Raw genomic sequence first — 21,732 nt, 5'->3', positions numbered from 1 at the left:
TTTATCATTGAATTAAAATCTTATGGAATAATAGTAATCTTAATACCTATACTTTCCTATTAATTAGTATAAAACACTAAATTTACTTAATTTTAAAACCAGTGAGGTAAGCCTGACTGGAGACATACAAGATGAGGAGCTTGCTTTGCTGTTTGGAAAATTGCTGCATGTTTTCCTGTTGATTGTTTTAAAATAAGGAAAAACCCTTCTGTGCCTGTGTGCAGCCAGGTCTCTAAGGAAAGCAGGTGGGAACTGGTGCAAGGGGGCTGTAACATCCAGCTGCAGACTTCAGTGCAGATGTCTGGTGTAAGGGAAAGGGATGCAAGAGCCAGGTGGGCAGTGAGAGAAGTGTCAGGGTTGGGGTTGTGAGGAGCAAGGTTGTCTATGCACTGTCAAACCTCAAGTGTCTGCTTTTCCACCTTTTTTTCACAGGAGAAGCCCTGGATTAATATAAATTGAAGAAAGGTGCTCAAAACTGAAATGCAACAAAAATCATCCTTTGAAATTAGAAGAGATGTTTATTAGGTGTTTTTTGAAATCTTCCTCCTGAACTGCACCATGAAATCCAATTAGTTCTCCAAGTCTTGAAGACTTGAATAACACTATGGAAGACATATGTTTGCTTAGGAGTTTCTGCACTGTAATGAGTTCCATGGTGGATTTTGGTGCTCAGTCTGTGAAACTCAAGTACTGAGAGGAGAATGATGCAATTGCTTGAGCAAGTAAAGTCAGAAGGAAAAGTTGAAGTGACTTGGAGTATTAATGGGTCCCACTGAGGGCCGTTACCAAAAGATTCTCCTCAGGGACTCATTAGGGCAGATAATTGGAGGCCATGATTACAGATAGGCAAAGCACTGTGCTGAGAAAAGTCTGGGTTTGTTGTGCTGAAGTAAAAGGGCCAGGTCCTGATTCCAGCCACTAGAAGGGAATGTCCTGCACTCCCATGTCTGGCTCTGGGCTCCTGCTGGGGATTTGTGGGGTGTGGTGGGCAGTGTGATGCCTCAAGAAGAACAATGGTATGACACCTCCCTGCCTCTGCACAGGGTCTAAGAAAGCAATGAGACCCTTGCAATGACTGTATCTCATCTCCTCAGAAGCTCTATCCAAGGGGACAAAAATATCAGGGCTGCTGGTGCCTTCTCTTCTTGCCAGCACCCACCTCTTTGGCCTCTCCAGACTTTCCTATGTTGCCCCACACTTTGCCCTATTTCCTTCAAATCTGCAGACACCCATCTCTGTTCTTCACCTTGCTTTCATCCTAGCATTTCCGTGGTTTCACCAATGTCTCGTCAACCCTCACCAGCTGTTCCTTCAAACACAAACCCATGGGCTGATCAAAGACACTCTTTGGGTGACCTCTAGCACCACAGCACAACTCTTTGAGGGACATTTTGTCTTCTTCATGGCCAGTGCCAACCTTCCAAGGTGCACTTTCTGGCAGGTTTTTCTCTCCTGCTCTTTCCTACTACCAAAGAAAGCTCCATCAGTGTGGAAACCACTCCTGAAGTAGGCATCACAACCTGTCATCCTTCTTGCATCCTGTCAACTAACCTGACAGAAGTCACCTCACCAGCATCTTCCAAGCCATGGTCCGGCTGCTGACCTTACAGACTTTTCTGCAGACACACCCAAGCCTTGTGCCTGCTGCTGTCCAGTCATGGACTCAAGCAGAAGAGACAGGACAACCCATATCTGAGCCATTTTCTGTCTGGGTCCTCCTGGGAATGTAGGCAGAGGGGATCCCACAGTCAGCATGCCAACCCAGTGTCTTCTGCTGGTCTACCAGGACCACTGGCAGATGTCAGCTGAAAAGTACAGATCCCAGGTAGAAGTGTGACCTGTCAGCTGCTTCAGACAGAAGTGACCTCACAGTCCCTTTCTGTGACACGTTCCTGCTGCTGCCCTATCAACTGCAGAGACAGAAGTGACCTCACAGTCCCTTTCACAGGCCAATTCCTCCTGCTGGTTTGGGAGATCCTGAGATAGAGCTGAGCTCATCAGAGCATTCCCACCCATCTCCTCCTTGTGGCCTACAAGCTGATAAGGTCCATGGCCCCTCACATTCATCTTTGAATGCCATGTGACTGCACAGCAATCTCACAGTTCCTGACCTGACGCAAGGGAACAAGAACCTATGTTTAGGGTTAGGAAAAGGGTTAAAGGTGAGAAGGTTAATGCACAGGAAGATAGGCTTTGGATGATACTTATTCATTTATGGCATTAGGGACTATGGCAAACCTTTCTGGGTGAGAGATTAAGCAGATGTTTAGTGGGAGTGTTTGGTGTTCTGCTTGTGGTGTCAGGTCTGTGGTTAGGGTATGGGCAAGCTCTTTGAGGGTTTTGTTTAGATCTGCAAGAAGACTAGGGATAAATAGAACATTTCAATGGTATTGTTAAGGGCAGGGATGAGGATGAGCAAGAGAGGAAAGGTAATGGAAAGGGGTTATGGACTAATTTTGGCTTCAAGGGATATCATGGTCAAAAATTAGAGTGGTGGATTACTGTCAGGGTGTGGAGTGGCATTTAGATTTAGGTATTAATGTAAGAGGTTAAAATAGGGTAAGGGCCTCACATGACTGCTTCAAGTCAGCTTTATGGTGGGATCAACATTACCTGAATATTCTTACCTCTTCAAAATAGTTAGCTTCTGCTATCCAAGCTCCTCTTTCCTCCCCCAGATCTCACATCTCTCCTGGCCAGGCTCCTCTTGCCTTCGTTCTAAAGAAGTTTTTGCCAATATCCAACCTAAACCTCCTCTGGCACAACTTTAGCCTATTCTCCCTTGTCCTATAAAAGGGCACGTTGGAGAATAGACCAATGCCCACCTCGCTACAGGAGGATGAGGGGTGGGATGCCTCAGGTGGATCCCATCCAGCCCTACTGACTTGTGTACATCTAAGTGCTGTAGCAGGTCTCCAACCATGTCCTCATGGATTATGAGGCCCACATTCTGCTCCCCATCCCCTTCCACCGGATCAGGGGGATGGGTACCTGGACAACAACTGGTCTTGCCGCTTAAGACTGAGGCAAAGAAGGCATTAAGCAACTCAGCCTTTTCCTCATCTCTTGTCACTAAGTTTCCCCCCACATCCAGTAAAGGATGGAGATTCTTCTTAGTCCTCCTTTTTGTGTTTCTGTATTTATAAAAACATTTTCTGTTATCTTTAACAGCAGCAGTGAGAGTGAGCTCCAGATGAGCTTTGGCCTTTCTAATTTTGTCCCTGGAGATCCTCACAAGGTCCTTATAGTCCTCCTGAGTGGCCTGCCCTCTTTTCCAAAGGTCCTAAACCCTCTTTTTCTTCCTAAGCTCTAGCCACAACTTTCTGTTCAGCCAAGCCAGTCTTCTTCCATGCTGGCTCATCTTTGGGTACGTGGGTGTCCTGGTTTCAGTTAGAACAGAATTTTCTTCCTAGTAGCTGGTGGAATGCTGTGTTTTGGCTTAGGATGAGAAGAGTGCTGATAACACCCCGATGTTTTAATTGTTGCAGAGCAGTGCTTACACCAAGCCAAGGACATCTCAGCCTTTTGCTCTGTCTTGCCAACGGGCAGGCTGGGGGTGCAGTAAGAGCTGGGAGGGGACAGACCCAGGACAGGTGACCCAAACTAGCCAAAGGGGTATTCCATACTATCTGATGTCATGCTAAACAATATATAGGGGTGGCTAGCTGGGTGGAGGGGGCAGGACTACTCGGGGTTAGGCTGAGCATCAGTCAGCGGGTGGTGAGCAATTGCATTGTGCATCACTTGTTTGTACATATTATTAGTAGTAGTGCTATTATCACCATTGTATTATTATTATTATTATTATTATTATTATTATTATTATTATTATTATTATTATTATTATTATTATTATTATTATTATCCTGTCTTAATTAAACTGTCTTTATTTCAACTCACGGGCTTCACTTTCCATTTCTCTCCCCCGTCCCAGAGAGGGAGGGGGAGGGTGAGCGAACGGCTGCGTGGTGTTTAGCTGCTGGCTGGGTTAAACCATGACAGTGGGGATGGACAGACTGCTCCTGAGCCTTGAAGATTTCCTTCTTGAAGAGTGCTCATCCTTTCTGGACTCCTCTGTCCTTCAGAACTGCCTCCCAAGGCACTCTGCCAACCAGTGTCCTGACCAGCTCAAAGTCTGCTTGTAGAATGCCTCATCTGTCTCCTCATCCTGGTTTGGCGGTCAATAAGATATCCCCACCACGATGCCTGCCTTGTTGGCCTTCCCTCTGACCCTAACCCATAGGGACTCAATATTATCATTCCCAGATTCGAGTTCTGCAATGTCAAAACACTCCCTAATATAGAGCCACACCACCACCCCTTCTGTTCTGTGTGTCTCTTCTGAAGAGCCCATAACCAGTCATTGCAGCACTCCAGTCATGGGAGTGGTCCCACCACGTTCCAGTGATGGCAACCAGGTCACAGCATGCCTTTTATTTCTTTTATTTCTTTGCTATTGAGCAATGGCTACATTTATATTATATTGTACATGCAATAATAAAATCTCTGTTTATGGCCCTGAGGAATTTGGCACTTCAAATGTCACTCAGATGTCACTCTGCCATCTCCAATATCACCTGGTGTCTGCCTCTGAACAGCTCCCTTTTGGCCTCTGTCTCCATTCAAAGTGCTGAAAGCTGAGACAAGCAGCTTACATAGAGCTGCCTGGTTTGTGCCCACCTGAACCAAGGAAGAGGAATCCCAACTCCAGTGGGATTCTGTGAGGCACGGGGAGGCAGCTAAGCCCCTTTCTAGGGGAATGACACAAAGGATGACACAAAGCCTTTTCCACATGCCTCCCTCACCTGGCTGTTGCCTCCCTGTTTCTCAGCACTGCCTTTTTTGCCTACCTGAAGCCCCCGTCTATGTCCTCTTCCTCCCTTAATCTTTTGCTGACAGTTCTGGACTCGGTGGTGCCTCCAGCAGTGAACCCCCTCATCTACAGCATGAGGAATCGGGAGCTCAAGGATGTAGTATGGAAAGTGATGACTGGAGATTTTTCAGAAGGAATAAACTGTCTGTGTTCTTAATGTTAACTGTATACATACCCAGAAATCTTTCTATTTGTTTATTTTTTTTTTCCTTTTTTACTTTGCTTTACTTCTCATAGTGTTCCCCACAAAGAAATACCATTGTTCATACCTTCCTACACTGTATGTATCTGTCTCATGTGACTCCAAGTTTTTGTATAAATGGTGGGTCAGGCTTTCTGAGTATTTTAACAAAAGAAAGGACCATGCATTGAATTACTTGCCTGATACCCTTCCTTGTAGACCTGTGGTGGAGCTTCAGGGGCACGTGGCAGATTGCAGAGGTGGAGGGGAGAAGGGTCCTGCCACAGCAGCATTGCCAGGGTGCAGCATTGCCAGGCTGAACCTGTGATTGTTCCCTGTTCTTGGACAGCACCCACAGAGATGGTGAATTCACCTGCCTCTGTACACAGTGGATGAGAGGGATGATGGCAGACAGGCTTCTTTCAGGAGGAAAGAGGGAGCTGCCAGGAGAGCCCAAGCACTCGGCAGGGACAGTGTGTGCCAGGGAGTCAATAGCATGTGGAGCCCATAGAGCACGGGCACGTCCCAGGTGGAGCCACCCTGAGGTGCTAAATCTGGGTGGGAAAAGGAAAAGCAGAGCTCTGCAACAACAGGGAACACAGCAGGCATAGAGAAAGCTCTCTGTTGAATTGGTTGTTATACCTCTGGTGAAATTTCATAGATTGAATACAGTGAATCACCCCAAAACATATCCTGACATTGGAAGTGAGTTGGACTCGATGATCCTTGTGGGTCCCTTCCAGCTCAGAATATTCCATGAGTCTCTGACTCTGAAGAAGGCCGGCTATCTGTGCCAGCTATCCATGGCCAAGGAACCACTTGTGTGGGAGGCACTCAGTGCCAGTGCCCCCCACCAGCTTGCTCTGCCTCCCCAGCCTGGCTAGCACGGCCCTGCAGAGTGTCCCCATGGCCCTGTGCACCACAGCCCCCTTGCTCTGCAGAGCAGCACCACCAGCTGGGGGCTGTGGGCAGCATGGGCAGGGGCTGCAGGAATAGCTGCTCTGGCCATAGTCTGCAAACTTACTGAGGGTACACTCAATCCCATCATCTAGGTCATTAAGAAACGTATTAAACAAGATCGGCCCCAGTACCAACCTCTGGGAGATGCCACTTGTAAAGGGACACCAACTGGACTTAACTCCATTAACCACAACCCGCTGGGCATGGCCCTCCAGCCAGTTCTTCACCCAGAGAAGACTATACACAGCCATGAGAGATGACCCAAAGGGATTAAATAGATGCTCCAGTAGGTGTTCCAGCCCACCATCCCACTACCAAAAGCACCTCCCAGCCTGCAGCAGAGGAGCCTGCTGGGGAAGACCTGGAGGGCTGTGGGGACCCACCAGCAGGAGCTGGTGCCAAGTCCTGCCCAAGGGTCCAAGACATCTCCCCGTTCACCTCTTTTACCTGATCTTTCCCTGCCTGTGGGTGCTGGGAAGACATCCTTGGGCTTCATGGGGGCCCAAGGCAGCAGAAGGTGGGCACTGCAAGGGACTGTCTCATGGGGCTTCCCAGAGATCCACTTTGCATGGAAACTGCCTGTGGTTGGCAGGACAGAAATGTCTCTGTCAGTAGGAATAGTGTCCAGAGACCAGGGGCTCTGTCAGACCCAAAGCCAGACCCTGATCCTGCTGGCTCTAAGATGTGTCCCTTCCCAGCCATTGCATCTTTGAGCTCCTCTCCACTCCATCAGCCTCAGGGAGACACCCTGACACCTGGGCAGGGAAGCACTGGGCCTGGGGCAAAGCCCCCAGAGGGTTTTAATATGAACAAATACCAACACACAGCATAAAAACAGGGGAATACCAAGAAGGCAAATACCCATGTGTGTCTGCTGACTGCTGGAAAAGGGAGACCAGACCATTCCCTGGCACTCACGGCTCTCCCAGTGGCACTGAGCTCTCCTCCCTCCCGGCTGCACCCAGCTGCTTGGCAGAGCTGGGCTCTGCTGGCCTGGGGCTCTGGAACTCTTGTGCATGGGGCTCTGGTGTCACATCCTGGTTGTCCTCATGGGGACATGCCAGAGACACCTCTTCAACATCGTCATAGCCCGTGCTCCCCAGGAAAGGTGACGAGGTGTCTCCCTCAGCTCCAGGGACCCCAGCACTTCTCCGGGAGCGCAGGCTTCCCCCTGTAAGCATCAAGGCAGGCTGTTGTGGTTGGGCCTGTGGGGTGCCCCTCAGAGTTGTTTATCAGCTTCCTCGTCTTTACCAGACTGAGACATTCAGCCCATTCTCCAGCCCCCACAAAATGTCCCAGGACAGGTTCTCCATGGAAGGTCAGGCTTTCAATATGGCATGGATTCTCCTAGGCCTGGGGTTGGCACCTAGGAAGTGGCAGTGCTGCATTGCCCTCTCACCTGTGACTGCATCCCTGCGCCCATCTCCTTCCTCTGGTGTCCTGGGCACTTCCCAGTCCCCCTGCCCAGGGACAGGATCCTCCCCAGGGTCAGAAACCTCCCCAGCATCATCATAGCCATCTGCTGGGGAACCTCCGGGCAGGACAGGGACATCTGAAAGGAGAGGGAAGGTGGTGGCAATGAGATGTTCTGCAGAGCAGAGGATGGGAGGGTGTGTGGGGACACAGGGCTGACATGCTGCTGGTGTCAGGGTCACAGCAGAGCCTTCATGCTTCCAGCTCTGATGATAACACTTGGTGTCACTGCTGCCCGTCTGGTCTGTCTTCAGAGAGGAGATATGGAGCCCTTCCTCCCCCCCACCTCTTATCCCTGGGTGTGGCCCCAGACCATCCTCCTCCTCATGTGCCTGGGGTAGGGCTGCATCTGGGTCAGGGACCCCTCTGAAAAGGAGGCTGCAGAGAGCTGCAGTGGGTGCTGTGGGATGAGCCCTGCTGCCCTGACTGGTGGTCAGCACTGCTGGGGATGGGCACCCACAGAGCTGGGGGTGCATGGGGAGGAGACCAGTTCCTTGGAAAGAGACAATTCTCAGAGGGACTCCAACAGCTGCCCTGGGAAAGCCCTTCACTTAGTCCTTGGTTCAGGGCCAGGCAGAGAGGAGCTATCCCCTCTGGGATGGGCAGAGCCGGTGTGGAGGAAGCTCCTCTTTGGGGCTCAGCACCTGGATGTTCTCCCAAAATCCCCACAGCCCAGCGATTTTGGGGACCATGGGCAGGAGCTGCAGGACACAGCCCTGGTCTGGGGCAGGGAGAAAGGGCCCCGCAGATGTGCCTCCACAGGGACCTGCACCCACCTGAGAGACTGAACCTCGGCTGCTTCTCCCACGCCAGGCTGTAAGCGATCTCCTCGTACACGGCCTCAGCGAAGGGCTCCCCAGCTCTCCCGGAGCCTGGGGACAGAGGCAGGGCTGGTCTGGGCATGGGCAGAGAGGGACAGGACCCCACTGGGCTCCCCCATCCCCATTCCCTAGGCCAGCACAGGGCTGTCCCCACAGCACAGCCCCGCTGTGTTGTGTTGGCACTGCAGCCACATCCCCAGGGAGGGCAGCATCCCAAATGGAGATGGTCTGGGACAGAGTCAGCCTCGCACCATCCCTTTGGAGACAGCCCTTGTGCCCCTTTGGTCCCCAGGTCATATCCCAGTGCAGACCCTGCACCAATTTCCCCATTTCTCCTCCCCATGGAGCTGCTCCATCTCTGCCCCACACATCAATAGCACAGCCCGTGTCCTGTTGGGAGGTGGCTGACACCAAGGTGATGGACTCCACTGCCCCATGCTCCTCCTGCCAGTACTGCCCAGAGCACTGCCAGCAGTGCATCCTCCCCTTCTCACCCAGCCCAGCTCTCACATTTCTCTTCTCACCCCAGAACTGATGCCCCAGGCTCTGGGCTCTCTCCACCCCTTGATGTTGGTGCCCCATGGTCTGTCAGTCAGTGGGGCAGCACATGGGGCAGGAGGCAGCACACAGCTCTGCCTGTACCCATCTCCAACACCCTCAGCACGCCCAGCCCTGCCAGGAGGCATCTCCCCCCCAGGACCACTGGGGAAGGACCCACCTCTGCGCCGAGCCCTGGCGCTTCGCACCTGCCCAGCCAGGAGGGCCAGGAGCAGGCAGAGGAGGGCCCCCAGGATGATGCAGATGACCACAGGCACCGAGATTCTATCGCTGCTGGTGGTCGGACGGCCCCGTGGGGGATCTGCATGGGCAGAAACATGGCAGGGGCAGCATCAGACAAGGGAGAGGCTGGGGGCAGGACATGCCACTCCTGACCACACAAGGCAGCAGGGGTTGGGGGGGCGGATAGGGCTGGGTGATGGGGCAGCTCCCACCCTGCTGGGTCCATCACAGACTTCTCCCAGCTGCTTCGGCTTTCTGGGAGTCTCACAGCCCAGCAAGGAGCCCCTTCCCCTGGCTGTGGGTCACAGCGTGGACATGGACAGCCCCAGCCCTGGGGAAGGACAGCTTACCTGCTTGCAAGGGGGGTGTTGCTGTCCTGGGTGCAGCTGCAGGGGAGCAGAGGAGCTGGGCTGAGAGGCTGGGGCTGTGGCACCAGGCAGCCTCCCTGGCAAATGACCCCAGCATGTGCCCCCTGAATTGTCCCTCCTTTGGGGCTGAGCAGGGTGGCAAGGACAGGGCCCAGCACCACTGCTCTGGGCTGCTCACAGGACAGTGCAGGCAGCCCAGGGGATGTGCTGGCACATCCAGCCCCACTGAGGCTGCTCCCCACCCAACACCAGTCCCCCACCCTGCAGGAACACCCTTGCTCAGGCCAGCAGCGGGGCCATGCCAGGATCCAGCAGAGCAGATGCCCAAGACAGCTCCTTGCCAAGCCCCCAGCCATGTCTCCCAGCCCCACTGCTCACCTGAGCAATGCACAGCCGCATCTGCCTTATGCTGGCAGGCACCGCTGTTCCCTGGCTGGGCCCAGCAGTCCTGCAGAGACAGCTCCGTCCCCCTGCACTCCATCAGCCACATGGGGCCCGTCCCCTCTCCAGCAGCAGCCTGGCCCAGGGCATAGACCGCGGGGCCACAGCCCAGCTGCCTGCACGCCACCTCGGCATCCCGCATGTCCCAGGCATTGTCACACAGCGTCCCCCAGGTGCCGCGGTGCCAGATCTCCACTCTGCCCGAGCAGCCGTCCTTGCCTCCCACAGCACGGATCTTCTCCCTGTCTGGGGAGGCAGCGATGTCCCATGGCACCAGGACAGCTGGGACAGCCCTGCCAGGTGAGGGGGGCATGTGCAGGGGCAGCTCCCTACCTGTGCAGCTGGTGGAGTTGGGGCATGCAGCCACTTGCGTCCTTTCTGTCCATGTCCAAAAGGAAAGAGAAGTTGGGCTGAAAAGGGCTGCTCTGGGGGTCATGCAGAAGAAAGCAGGGCTGACCTCTGCTCACACGTCCCCATGCTGCCTGGGTCAGGGCAGCAGCAGAACCCTGTTCACTCAGGGGACACACACGGCACTGCAGGGGGGAACCAAGTGCTCGGCCCCACAGGGTCCCTGGTTCACAGAGCAGCAGGAGGCTGTCCCAGGAGGGGGGACTCCTGAAAGCCCTGCATGGTCTCCTCTCAGACCTTGCCTGCAGTTGCCTCTGCATCCCCCAGGGAGCTGCTGGCAGCCCGGCTGTTTGCTGCTGGTGGACATGGGTGGCTCTGAGAGCTGAAGTCACCTTTGTGCCACCAGCAGCAACAGGGTCTAAAGCAGGAAGTCAAAGCCTCTCTGGGTTCCTTCTCTGCATTTCACCATGCCCAGTGGGCAACAGGACCTGGTGCCTTGATGGCTCAGATTTACCATTGCAGGTGATGTGGGCCTCTTCTCGGCGGTCAGTACACGACTGCGGATTCCAGGGATGAGAGGGACACTGCCAGAAGGAGCTGTTTCTCTTCCCACACTCCACGCGATCCAGCCACGCGGTGCCAGACAGCTCAGCAGAGCTAGAATCTGTTACCAGTTCCCCTTCATTCCCACAGCCCAGCTCCTTGCACACCAGTGACACTGTCTCGGTGGTCATCGAATTGAAGCAAACGCTGCCCCACGTCCCGTTGTAGAAAACCTGCAGGCGCCCAGAGCAGCCGTCGCTGTTCTCCAGCCTCAGGGCCATGAACTCTGGAAGGAGGAGAGGCCCCAGGGACATCCTTGGATGTCAGCCACTGATGGCCTTGGCCCTACCTGGTTCTGCCCTCACCCAGCCTAACTGGCCCCAGCTCAAAGCCCCACTCCCAGCACAGACCTGAGCAGATGACTCCCGCGTCCTCCTTGTGCCTGCAGTCGTGCTGCCCCCAGGCCTCGGCAGGGCAGTCCCAGAGAGCAGCTTCAGCCCCGGAGCAGTTGACGCCATCCAGCCAGATCTGCCCGGAGCCCTCCCCAAACCGAGCAGAGCCGGCTGCCTCCAGGGCCCCTCCGCAGCCCAGCTGGCGGCAAACGACGGCGGCGTCGGCCAGGTCCCAGGCGTCGTCGCAGACGGTGCCCCAGCGCCCCTGGTAGTAGATCTCCACTCTCCCGGCACAGCGCCCGGCCCCGTCCACCAGCCGCACCTGCTGGCTCCCTGCAGCAGGGAGAACCCCGGCCGTCAGGGGCTGGCTGCCTTCCCAGCCCCACACCTGGGGGACGTGCAGCACCACTCACCCCGGCACACGACCCCCACGTCCTCCATGATCCCTTCTGCCGGTGTGCTCTGAGGCAGGGAGGTGTTGCAGAGGCTCAGGTTAGCCTCGTGCCCTGCACACCGCACCCCACGCAGCCCCACAGGTCCTGGTCCTCGCTCGGCCCTCACGGGGGTGTAGGCTGCCTCTGCCTCTCCGCACTGCAGCTGCCGGCACACCACGCTGGCCTCCTGCATGTCCCACTGCTCATCCAGGACTCTGCCCCACGTCCCGTGCTGGAAGACCTCCACGCGCCCATCGCACCGGCTCCCTCCGCCCACCAGCCGCAGAGACTTGGGGCCTGGTAAGAGGAGAAATTCAGCCTGGCACTGCCGTGGGGTCCCCAGCTGTGGGTGGCCGTGTCACACACCAGGGGCAAATGGACTTTGCAGCACTGCCCAGCACTCACCTGAGCAAATGACAGCAGCAGCGTTCTCCTGGGAGCACGGCGAGGCCCCCAGGGCAGTCACCGGGCACTGCCCCAGGTGGGCTTCAGTCCCGTCACAGTGGAACGAGTCTCTCCAGATGGGGCCGGTTCCTCTCCCAAAATGCCCTCCTCCAGGAATGGACTCAGCAAAGCCACAGCCGAGGTGCCGACAGAGAACGTGGGCGTCCGAGAGGTCCCAGCGGGAGGCACAGAGGGTGCCCCATGTTCCCAGCACGTCGACCTCAACCCTGCCCTCACACGCTTTGCTGCCGTTCACCAGCCTGAACCCTGTGTACACAAGGACAAAGGAGGGTGAGAGAGGCCACATTTGTGCTCTTGCTCCCACAGGAGCTGCAGGAGTGGCCAAAGAGACAACATGCCTTTCTCCTCCTGCAGCACTCTAATTTTAGGGCTGCAGACCACCACCTCTCCTCACATCTCCCCCACCCAGCACAGCCTAGTGCCCACACTGCTCTCCCGCTCCAACCACAGCCCCCATGGCCATCATCCCACTCAAAGTCCTTACGTGTGCAGGTGACATGAGTGCCATTGCTGTGGGTGCAGGCCTTGTCCTTGGGGGCCCCCATGGGACAGAAGGAGAGGACGGATTCATTCCCCACACACTGCAGCTCTCTGTCCCAGACAGGACCGGCCCCTTCTCCCACGTGAGCTGCCCCATGGACAGACAGGGCTGTGCCACACTGCAGCTCCCTGCACACCACCTCGGCAGCTTTGGCACCAAAGTGGGAGTGACAGACAGCTTTCCACTGGTCCCTGTCGTAGACCTCCACACTTCCTGAGCAGGGGCTGTCTCCTCCGACCAGCCGCACAAATCCTGGAGCAACCAAGGAGACCTGTGAGTTCCCAGAGCCCTCTGGCACTTCCATGCCCACCTCCCACCTCATCCCTGAGGTGGCCACATGCAGAGCCCCACGGCAAGCCCAGCAGCTCTCCGTGGGTGCTGATGGCACAAACAGGTCAGGACTACCCTTCTGATCCTCAGAATCCAGCCCAGCACCCATGAGCTGCCCTCTCTCCCAGCCCCCAGCCACAGGCACTGCTCAAACTGCTGCTGCCCGGAGCCCCTGGGCTGCCCGGCCCCAGACCCAGCACAGCAACACCCACAGCACGTGGGCCCAGGGAAACAGGCTCAGGAACTCAGGGCTACTTCAGCCTGCTGTTCCCCACAAGGCTCAAACCAGTTACAAGAAATTCTTGGATCTGCCAAAAAGCCCCGCTGTTCCCAGGGAATGGTGGGGCTCTTGGGGAGCTCTTGTTAGATGGGGCACTTCAGGGGATCCTCCGCAAAGCGGGGTCCTCCGGCAGGGACAGTGTGGTGCTGGGCATGCACGTCCCCAGCCACCTACCATGAATGGGTCAGGAAAGCAGGCAGAGAGCAGCCCTGGGTTTACACGAGCTCCTGGTGTGAGGGCAGGCAGAGAGGAGAGCCAGGAGGTGCTGGCACAGCCCCTGGGGCACAGGGCAGGCAGGAGAGGCTGAGCAGTGGGTCAGCACTGCCTGGAGGAGCCATGTCACTGGGGGCTGGCTCTCATGGGGGGACCCTGGGACAGGAACAAGGTGCTGCTTGCCACCCTGCTCCTCTGCACAAGCCCAGTGCTCCTGCCCTCTGAGCAGCCCCTCTGCTTTGGCCAACGTTCTCTTGGCTGCTGGGGGTACAACCCAAAAGTCCTGGGCCATTGCACGCCCTTCCCTGAGGCTGCTGGTGGCTGGGGGAGCTGCTCTAGATTCCCCTGGCATAGGGACCAGCCTGCCAGACAGGGCCTGGGTGAGTGGGAGGAGAAAGATGGGAATGAGGCAACACAATGGGGAAGGGTGGGGGCTTTCCTCTCCCAGCCCCAGGCACCTCCTCAGGGTTGGCTGCTCCAGCTTCAGGGCCAGGCTCAGTGTGCTCCCACTGGGCTTTCCCCAGGGACAAGGGACACCAGCAGTGACAAACCCAGCTCAGAGTGCAACTTGACACACAGAGCCATGTTCTGGTGTCCACTTGTTGCTTCCTGAGCTCACAGCCAGGTCTCTTAGAAGTGTCCTCGTCCCAGAGGTAGGGAACAAGTTCAGTCCTTACCTGAGCATGTCACTCCAGCATCCCAGCTGTGATCGCAGTATGTTTGACCCCATCCTGAATGTGTGCAGTCAGACAGGGCAGACTCGGTGCCACGACAGCCAACATTATTCATCCAAATGGGCCCAGAGCCTGGCCCAAAGTGTGCATATCGAGGAGCTTTGAGAGCAACCCCACAGCCCAGCTGCCTACAAACCACTGCAGCATCAGTCATGTCCCAGGAGAAATGACACACGGTCCCCCGCTGGTCCTGGTGTTTCACCTCCACTCTCCCAGCACAGCGACTGCCGCCATCCGCCAGTCTCACCTCCGCAGCCCCTTCAAACACCAACACAGGAAGGGTCAGGAGAGTTTTAAGCCCCACATTGCATGTCCGTGAGGACCCCCTCCCCAGGCAGACTCCCAGTTCCCAGGGTGGGATCCCTGTCCCCATAGGCTATCTCAGGGGCAGTGGGGGGTTCCTCCTCTCCCCATGGGCTATGCTGGGCTGGGGATACCCAGCTCTAGCCCTCCTGGGCCATTTGCTGCCCCACAGCCCTCACCACCTCCTCCCACCCCAGCGGACCCCTGCCCCCACCCATGCCCACCCCCACACAGCCCCCAGCCCTGCATGGGGCTCCCACTCTTCCCCATCCCAGTGTCCCCCAAACAGACCCATGCCCCTGAGCAGCTTCCATTGCCCATTGTCTGCCACAGGCACCTCCCAAATTCACTGTCTGGGTTGACCACAAGGATACCAACTGCCCACGTCCCTTCCCCATCCCTGCTGTAAGACTGGCCCCTGTGCTTGACCAGGGTCCCCAAGAAGAGCACCTCTCGGTGCAGATGCCCCAGTCCCCTTCTGTTAATGGGACACAACCTGCCCTCCTGGAGTCAGTGCTTCCCCAGATGCCAGGGGCAGGGAACAGCACACAACCCCCTGGGGCATCCCAGACATTGGCTGTGCCCTGGAGCTCACTGAGGGCCACCCTCATTGTCTGGGACTCCTCCAGATCCAGAGGCACAGTGCTGGGGAACAAGGGGTGGCAAAAGGTTACCCAAGGACAAGGTGTCTAGAAATGAAGTCAGGCTTGGGCTGCCAAAAACATGGGAGATATGAAAATGGATTACCCCTCCCACCCAGACAGGCACAGATTAAAGAACAGAGCTGAGAGACTGAGAACCTTCTGCCTCTCATTTCAGTGGTGCCTGAAAACAACCCCACTCCCAGAGAGATCCCAGTAACCCCACTGTTACTCACTGTCCCAAGGCTGTGGAACAGAGAAGCTGGCACTTACCTCTGCAAGGCTGCACCCAGAGGAACAGCCACAGCACCCAAGGGGACAGGAGTCCCTCTGTCCCCATCCTGAGGCTCCTGTCCTGGCAGCAATGCCCTGCTGCTGGAGCTCCTGGGGACCCACAGTGAAATGGAGATGATGGGAGGGCAATATATCTGTGCAGATGCTGTCCCAGCTGCAGGAGGAGCCAATCGAAGCAGCAGGCACCTTTTTAGAAGTTATCGGCACTTATCTCCCCTCCGACGCAGCCCAGCTCTCCAATGAACTTCTCCAGCGCTCTTCATGACCATATATGAGGGACGGCTCCGCTGCGGCTCTCACGTCACTGCGGTGGGACATCATCGTGGGGTAGGGCTGGGTGTGGGGGCAGATGGCTCTGACACCCCTTGCAGCCTGCTGTGGGAGCACGGAGCATCTCCTAAGCAGTAGCATCCAAGAGTCCAAGGTGCAATTGTCCGGCCGTCTCTGAGCCATGGGATCCAGGGGACTGGTCCTGCAGCGGGGCTGTGTTAGTCTAGGAAGAGACCAGCCCCTGCCCCTGCTACAGCCCCCGCTGTGCTGGCAGCAGCAGCTGGGAAAGGCCCTTGGGCAGGGCCAGAGCCCCATTATGGGAGCGCTGGCTGTCCCGTCCCTCCCCAGGGAGCCTCCTGTGGGGTCCCGGCAGCAGCCAGAGCTGGTCCAGGGCCTGCCCTGGCAGCAGAGCTGCAGCCCAGAGCCTCAGGCGTCTCCCTGGCTCTCAGCGTGTCACCCAGGGGCCGTTATTCCCCGCGGCGGGTCGGGAGCTGGAGCCTGCCTGCCACTGCAGGTGCACAAACCACAGCCCACGTGACATGGCGCCCGGGCAGGAAGACGGTGGTTTCCTCCTGGCCCCGTGCCCAGGCATGGCCCTGCGGTGCCTCCCAGCCTCCTCACAGCTCCAAGCCTGGCACAGTCCAAGAAGTGTTGGGACAATGCTCTCAGATGTACAGTTTATTATATATATATATAAATATAAATACACACATATATATATATATACATTTTATATTTTTAGTAGAACACACATTTTTATGAATATATACAATATATATATTACTTATACATTATTATATTTTTATATATTTTATTAGATTAAATATTATTCTTATATATTTTATGTATTATTATATAGTTCATATTATATAATATATAATTACCGATATTATATTATAGATTATATTATATTTTTATTTGATATATATTTATATTACATACAGTATTCCAGTATATTATACATATTATACAGTATTATGTTATATTATACTGTATAATATATTAATTATTTATTTTATTTTATTTTATTTTATTTTATTTTATTTTATTTTATTTTATTTTTCATTACATTAATTTTACATGTATTATACATACGTAAAAGGTTTATTTTTTATAAATATATACATTATATATTTTAATATTTAATATGTATTTACAGTTTGCATAGTTTTTTAGATACATATATAATTTATTTTATTGTCTGTTGGCTGGAGTTGGACTCACTGATCCTTGATTCTTTCCAACTTGGGCTATTTCATGATTCTGCCCAATACAGCTCCAGGTGATGCCATAGCATCTTCACCTGCCATGCGCCTGCTCCTGGCCTGTAGTCAGGCAGCAATGACCTCACAAACACCTACACAAGTTCTTGGCCTGTTCCAGGCCTGCCACCTCCTCAGGCACCAGTGACCTCACAGGTACCTGTACAATCCGTGGGCCTTGCCCTGACCTATCAGCTAATTGATCACCAGTGACCTCCCCACAGACCCACACAAGCCATGTGCTTATTCCTGGCCTCCTGGCTTCTCAGGCACCAGGGTCCTCCCAGCATCTAGCATAGGCCATGTTTGCTCTCAGCCAGTTAGTTACACAGGCACCACTGGCATCCAAATGACATCCACAGGCCAGGGGCCTGCTCCTGGCCTATCAACTCCTCAGCTGACCATGACCTCATAGGCACATGCTGCCTAATGGAAGGTGTCCCTGCCTGTAGCAGAGGGATGTGGACTAGATGGTCACTAGGGTTCTTACAACCCAAACCATCCTATGACTCTGTGATTCTCTGATATCCTTGCAGCTGATGCATACTCGCCATGGAAGTAGTCAGGCTTCAGTGACCTTCCAAGAACTTATATGGCCATGCACCTGCTCCTGCCCTGTTGGCTACTCAGCCAAGAGTGGCATCACCAGTCCATTCCCCAGGCATGGGTCTCCTTCCTGCCTGTCATCTTCTCAGGCTCTGGTGACTTCACAAGCTCTTACGAGAGCTGTGGGCCTGCTGGCGGTCTGTCAGCTCCACAGGCACCACTGACCTGAGTACCACATAGACACCTGTTTGGTTTCTGTTCCCAATGAAGTAGTGTGATGCACCAGTAGACAGGTGCCTGGGGTTTCTGTTGTATTTCAGGAATAATCAAGCATGGGGTGCCATCGCTGACATGACATCATAAGCTCCCAAAGACCCACACAAGCCATATGCTTATTCCTGGCCTATTGGCTTCTCAGGCACCAGGGTCCTCACAGCACCTAGCACAGGCCACCCTTGCTCTCAGCCTGTCAGCGACTCAGGCACCACTGTTATCACAGGAATATTCACCTGCCATGGGTGTGCTCGTGGCCTATCAGATCTTCAGCTGACAGTGACCTCATAAGCACAGATGATCTATTGGAAGATGTCAGAGTCCCTGTCCATGATGGGTGGTGGCTGCTCATGTCCAGCTGGCTGTTGACCAACATCCCCAGGTGCTTTTCTTCTGGACAGCTTTCCAGTCACTCTTCCCCAAGCCTATGCTACTGCATGGGGTTGTTATGATCCAAGTGCAGAAGCATTGTTGAATGTCATGTGATTGGACTCAGTCCATCAATCTAGCCTTTCCACATCCCTCTGCAAAGCTTTCCTACCCTCAAGCAGATCAACTGTCCCACCTAACTTCTTGTCATCTGCAAATATACTGAGGGTGTACTTGATCCTCTCATTCGGATCGTAGATCTAAATATTAAATAAAACTGGACCCAATCCCAAGCCCTGGGGAATGTCACTGATGACTAAACTGGACATCTGGACAACTGACACCAACTGGACTGAACTCCCTTCACTCCCTCACTCTTTGAGCATGGCCATTCAGAAAGTTCTTCAACCAGCAAACTGTACACTTGTCCAAGCCATGAGCGTCCAGATGGGTTGTCATTCTGCAGAGCTACTTCTGGTGAGGCTGAGTGCATACTAAGATGTAGCTCCTTCTTTTATGCTTTTTCTAATGCCCCGGTCTCAGTCCTTTCAAATCAACTAAGCATGAAGCTGGTGCTTGTGATGAGCTGGTGCTCAGGTCGTGTTCCAGTTACTTGCTATATCATGTATCATTGTGGTTGAGTTTGTACAGAACTAGCATTCTCACACTCCCTTGTATCTCTGTTTGCTTGAGTCTGCGGTGTCAATGGTAGTTCAGGAAGACTGGGAGGGGAGTGGCTTCAGGGGAAGCACGAGGTCGCTTCTGTCACAGTGGGACTTTGGTCTGCCTGCACAGTTCAGTGGCTCAAGCTTTGACACAGCCAGGAGTTCCACACTTCAAGGGAATTGCAAAGGTAGTTCCTTCCTGAAGGGCGATGCCATCCTGAGTCCTGTCCTTGCCTGTGCAGCATCTATCAAAGGGTCAATACACGTTTGTCCTCATAAGAAAGGCCCCATCACAAGGGGCTGCCTAGAGCTGGGCTCCTCTCCACAGTTTTGACCTGGAGTCTTCTCCTGCAGGGCCTCTCCCTGGACTGCATCCTCCTTCAGGCCACATCCACCTGCTTCCACATGGGGTCTTCCATCAGCTGCCATGTGGAGATCTGCTCCAACATGGTGCACCATGGGCTGCAGGGAAACTTCTGCTCTGCCACCTGGAGCACTTCCACACCCTATTTCTTCATTGACCTTGGTGTCTGCAGGGTTGTTTCTCTCAGCTTCATGAGGCCAAACTGCTTCAGTTAAGTGACTAAACCAAAAGAATGCAGGATTTGGGGATTAGGTGTTCAGGTTAGGGTTTAGGGATTAGATCTTGCCTTCCAGGGTTAGTGGTTGGGCAGAGTATTAGAAGGAGGCCTGTGTTTACTGCGTTGGCTTCTAGTCTGTGTCTAGTGTAGAGACTATGTTATGTTACGTTGGGATTTTCTTCAGGGCTCTGTTGAGGAATCATGTTAAGGCTGGAATTCAATGCTAGGGATGAAAGGCTGAAGAATAGGGTGAGAAAAAAAAATTGAAACAAATAAAAAGATTTCTGGGTCTGTATACAGTTAACATTAAGAACACAGGCAGTTTATTCCTTCTGAAAAACCTCCATTCATCATGTTATAAATGGCTCAGGATTCAAATTAGGATTAAATAAAAAAAAATAGGATTTATTAAAAGAATATAAAGGAATAGAGGTAAGCAAACAGCGCTGGGTGCACTGGGAGTGTCCGCTCCACCAGGACACACACCAGTTACATCAAGCAGCTGATTTTTATGCTCCTAGACTAATACATATTCATTACTACTTCTAAAAAAATAGATTATTATAATTAGCTTCCGGGGTCCAGTCCCTCCTACTGGAGCATGCGCATCAGTCTCCTCTGGGGGTCTCTAGGGGTCTTTCATGCTGAAGGCTCGTAGTCTTCCTCTCCCCTTTGTATTCACTTGACACCATACCAAGTTTAAAGAACATTTTCTGCAGGTCTTGTCTCCCAGCCATCCTTCAGCTTCTTTTTCCTTCCTCTTAATCTCCTGGCCCCCCTAACCGTTCCGCATAGTATCCCATAACAGTCACTAGTTATTATCAGTTGTTCTGAAACTCCCAGACATCAAACACAAACAGCTTTCTTATTGACGCTTCACGAGTAATTAAAACATTCTTCCCCAGCCATTCACAGACACATCTATAGCAGTGTTAAGTTAATCTCGAAGAAGACAGGAAAAAAAAGGCTGTAACTGTTAGAAATAGAAGTCCGGAATAACAAAAGCAAACAGGTTCATAAATTTAAGGAGTATTTTCTGAAGACTTGATAAATTGACTAGAATGAGGGGGAGACTGGGACACAATGCATCTGTGGTTCAAGAATTAAATTGCCAGTGCAGGGCCCAGAGGCAGACAGGATTCAAACAGAATTGTTCTTTATGGACACGAATTGTTAAAACATTCCTCACAATCACTTTCCACATGGCTTCCTTCAGCTCCTGATTCCTCATGCTGTAGATGAGGGGGTTCACTGCTGGAGGCACCACCGAGTACAGAACTGCCAGAAAAAGATTCAGGGAGGAGGAGGACATAGAGGGGGGTTTCAGGTAGGCAAAAAAGGCAGTGCTGAGAAACAGGGAGGCAACAGCCAGGTGAGGGAGGCATGTGGAAAAGGCTTTGGGTCGTCCCTGCTGTGAGGGGATCCTCAGCATGGCCCTGAAGATCTGCACGTAAGAAAGCACAAGGAAAACAAAACACCCAAAGGCTCAACACACACTAGGCACAAGAAGCCCAACTTCTCTGAGGTAGGCATTTGAGCAGGAGAGCTTGAGGATCTGGGGAATTTCACAGAAGAACTGGTCCAAGGCATTGCCTTGGCAGAGGGGAAGGGAAAAGGTATTGGCCGTGTGCAGCATAGCATAGAGAAAGCCACTGCCCCAGGCAGCCATGTACACAAAATTTCTGCTGTCCATTATTGTCCCGTAGTTTCAGCTGAGTCAAACCAGGCATCTCATATTTTGTTTGCAGTTCAGAGGCTAGAAGGGGGCTTAGCTGCCTCCCCGTGCCTCACAGAATCCCACTGGAGTTGGGATTCCTCTTGCCTTGGTTCAGGTGGGCACAAACCAGGCAGCATGTAAACTGCTTGTCTCAGCTCTCAGCACTTTGAATGGAGAAGAGACCAAGAGGGAGCTGTTCAGAGGCAGACACCAGGTGATATTGGAGGTGGCAGAGTGACATCTGAGTGATATTTGAAGTGCCTAATTCTTCTGGGCCATAAACAGAGATTTTATTATTGCATGTACAATATAATATAAATGTAGCCATTGCTCAATAGCAATGAATAAATAAAATAAAAATAAAATAATAAATAAATAAATAAATAAATAAATAAATAAATAAAAGAAATAAAAAATAAATAAAAGAAATAAAAGGCATGCTGTGACCTAGTTGCCATCACTGGAACGTGGTGGGACCACTCCTATGACCGGAGTGCTGCAATGAATGGTTATGGGCTCTTCAGAAGAGACAGACAGGACAGAAAGGGTGGTGGTTTGGCTCTCTATATTAGGGAGTGTTTTGATGTTGCAGAACTTCAATCTTGGAATGATATTGTTGGGTACCTATAGGTTA

The 21,732-nt window shown here is 53.2% G+C and overlaps 1 protein-coding gene across 1 annotated transcript; it reads right to left on the bottom strand.

Moving 5' to 3' along the window:
- Positions 1 to 6,928: 6,928 nt before the first annotated feature.
- Positions 6,929 to 12,924, bottom strand: LOC309891554 (antigen WC1.1-like; the record flags this gene model as incomplete). The annotated part of the gene is made up of 10 exons (XM_082785914.1): positions 6,929 to 7,185; positions 7,414 to 7,602; positions 8,264 to 8,359; positions 9,027 to 9,167; positions 9,835 to 10,275; positions 10,760 to 11,074; positions 11,199 to 11,513; positions 11,594 to 11,911; positions 12,020 to 12,325; positions 12,564 to 12,924. 10 exons carry the CDS (start codon positions 12,922 to 12,924, stop codon positions 6,929 to 6,931), a joined length of 2,739 nt encoding a protein of 912 aa, XP_082642040.1.
- Between the last annotated feature and the right edge of the window lie 8,808 nt (positions 12,925 to 21,732).

Source organism: Aythya marila (genome assembly GCF_965140915.1).
Source record: "Aythya marila genome assembly, contig: HAP1_HAP1_SCAFFOLD_158, whole genome shotgun sequence".
NCBI classification, from domain to species: domain Eukaryota; kingdom Metazoa; phylum Chordata; class Aves; order Anseriformes; family Anatidae; genus Aythya; species Aythya marila.
Note: the sequence above shows the minus strand (reverse complement) of the source record. Positions and strands in the feature narration are given on the sequence as shown.